Here is a 1,585-nt window from a genome sequence, read left to right as displayed (position 1 = left end):
ACACTGCCAACTAGTGGTGTATGAACTGTTTTACAACTTCATCCTACAACCACCGATTGCTGGGGATGTGATTTCCTGAAACATACTTTATTCTGGTGTAAAAATTAAAAAGTTGTTGAGGATTGCTAGTTCGGCTGCTTCTTTGTCTTTTTCTTTTGTTTGTTGTAGATTTTTCATTAAAGAAGCATCAATAAAGTAATTTTAAAACTGTTTATTGGAAAACTGAAGCGATGCATTCTGGGTACATGACTGATTTGATTTGTGATGGGAAACGAAAGCACGGAGTACAGGAAATTATCTTCACTTCAAAATAAGAGCTTGGATTTTAAAGTTTTCCATGTAGTTGCTCCAGTTGACCACAAGATGTCAGTCTTCATCAGCATAACATCTTTAAATCATTTCTGAGTCTCTAACCCTGTTGCTTCGACCAATTACGTCAAGTATTGAGCTCCAGTGTTTAAACTTTTTTTAAAAAAAGGAGCTCCGATTGTAAAGTAAAATAAATCAATACATACAAAATTTTAGTATGGATTACAAACTTTTTAGCTGGGACAGGGAGTTCTAAACATTGTCTTCCTGCTACGTAAGCAGACACAAAGCATTGTGGGAAATCAGAACCGTGACCCAAAGCAACAGTCAGCAGGATGTATACCTTCACAATAAGAGTGTTTATCTGGGAGGGGTGCTGTTGGATAGATCACATGTTGTGATTCATTGACAGTCATACCTTCTGCTGTTCAACATAATGATGACTGGTACAGTAGATAATTAGTTATTAGCAGTACTGCATTTTAATTTTAGAAAGTGCAAATCTGCTTATGAATTATAAAAATTAGTAAGACTGCTAGAGCGCAAACKAAATATTTAGGTCCACAATTAGCAGATTTGCAGTTTAGCAGACTGGTGCCCACCACTGGAAATGTCCATGCCCTTCTTAATTGTAATTTATTGAAATTAATTATGAATATATGTTTAACCTCAAAAGTACAGTTTTTAAATTAAATGTTTCTGAAACAGCAAGTTTCTCAGTGGATCTGAGCTCCACAATGCAGCCTAGGTGGAGTAGTYGWACACAGATCCACTGATCCTTCAACACAGAGCATCTTCAGAAGACAAGCTGATAAAATAAATGTTAAAAAACATTATTGTTCAATACATAGTGTGCATTGTACCTAGAGCACTGTACTGAACCGTTCAACACAGATACGTGAATTGTTGCACCCGTGTAGACACAAATACAAGTACACACAAATCAGGTGCTATAGTTTTAAAATTTCTACTTTACAACAAACATAGCGATAGAATTTCAGAAACTCATTGCCTGGTTTCAGGTGTTGCTGCTGCTCGTTAGAGGAGAGTCGTTACCTTGATGACTTTGTGCTCAACCACCGAGTCAAGCCACTCGACGAACGACTCGACCGTGGCGTTTTTCCTCAGCAGCTCCTTCAGCTCCTGAAAGACTGCAACAGAATCATCTGCAAAAACAGAGAAACAGAAACACCTTCATTTGATTTGATACAAGTTACCGTATTTATTCGTGTATAATACGACCTCATGTATAATACGACCTCATGTATAATACGAC

The 1,585-nt window shown here is 37.2% G+C and overlaps 1 protein-coding gene across 1 annotated transcript in view; it reads right to left on the bottom strand.

Annotated features, from left to right (window-relative positions):
• The window catches only part of rfx6 (regulatory factor X, 6), a 31,200-nt gene that overhangs the window by 13,586 nt on the left and 16,029 nt on the right, over positions 1-1,585 (bottom strand). The window contains exon 14 of the mRNA XM_014030874.1: positions 1,366-1,475. Coding sequence (XP_013886328.1) covers positions 1,366-1,475 — 110 coding nt within the window. The remainder of the gene's footprint in view (positions 1-1,365; positions 1,476-1,585) is intronic.

The sequence above is a fragment of the Austrofundulus limnaeus genome, unplaced genomic scaffold (genome assembly GCF_001266775.1).
Source record: "Austrofundulus limnaeus strain Quisiro unplaced genomic scaffold, Austrofundulus_limnaeus-1.0 Scaffold1133, whole genome shotgun sequence".
Lineage (NCBI taxonomy): Eukaryota > Metazoa > Chordata > Actinopteri > Cyprinodontiformes > Rivulidae > Austrofundulus > Austrofundulus limnaeus.
Note: the sequence above shows the minus strand (reverse complement) of the source record. Positions and strands in the feature narration are given on the sequence as shown.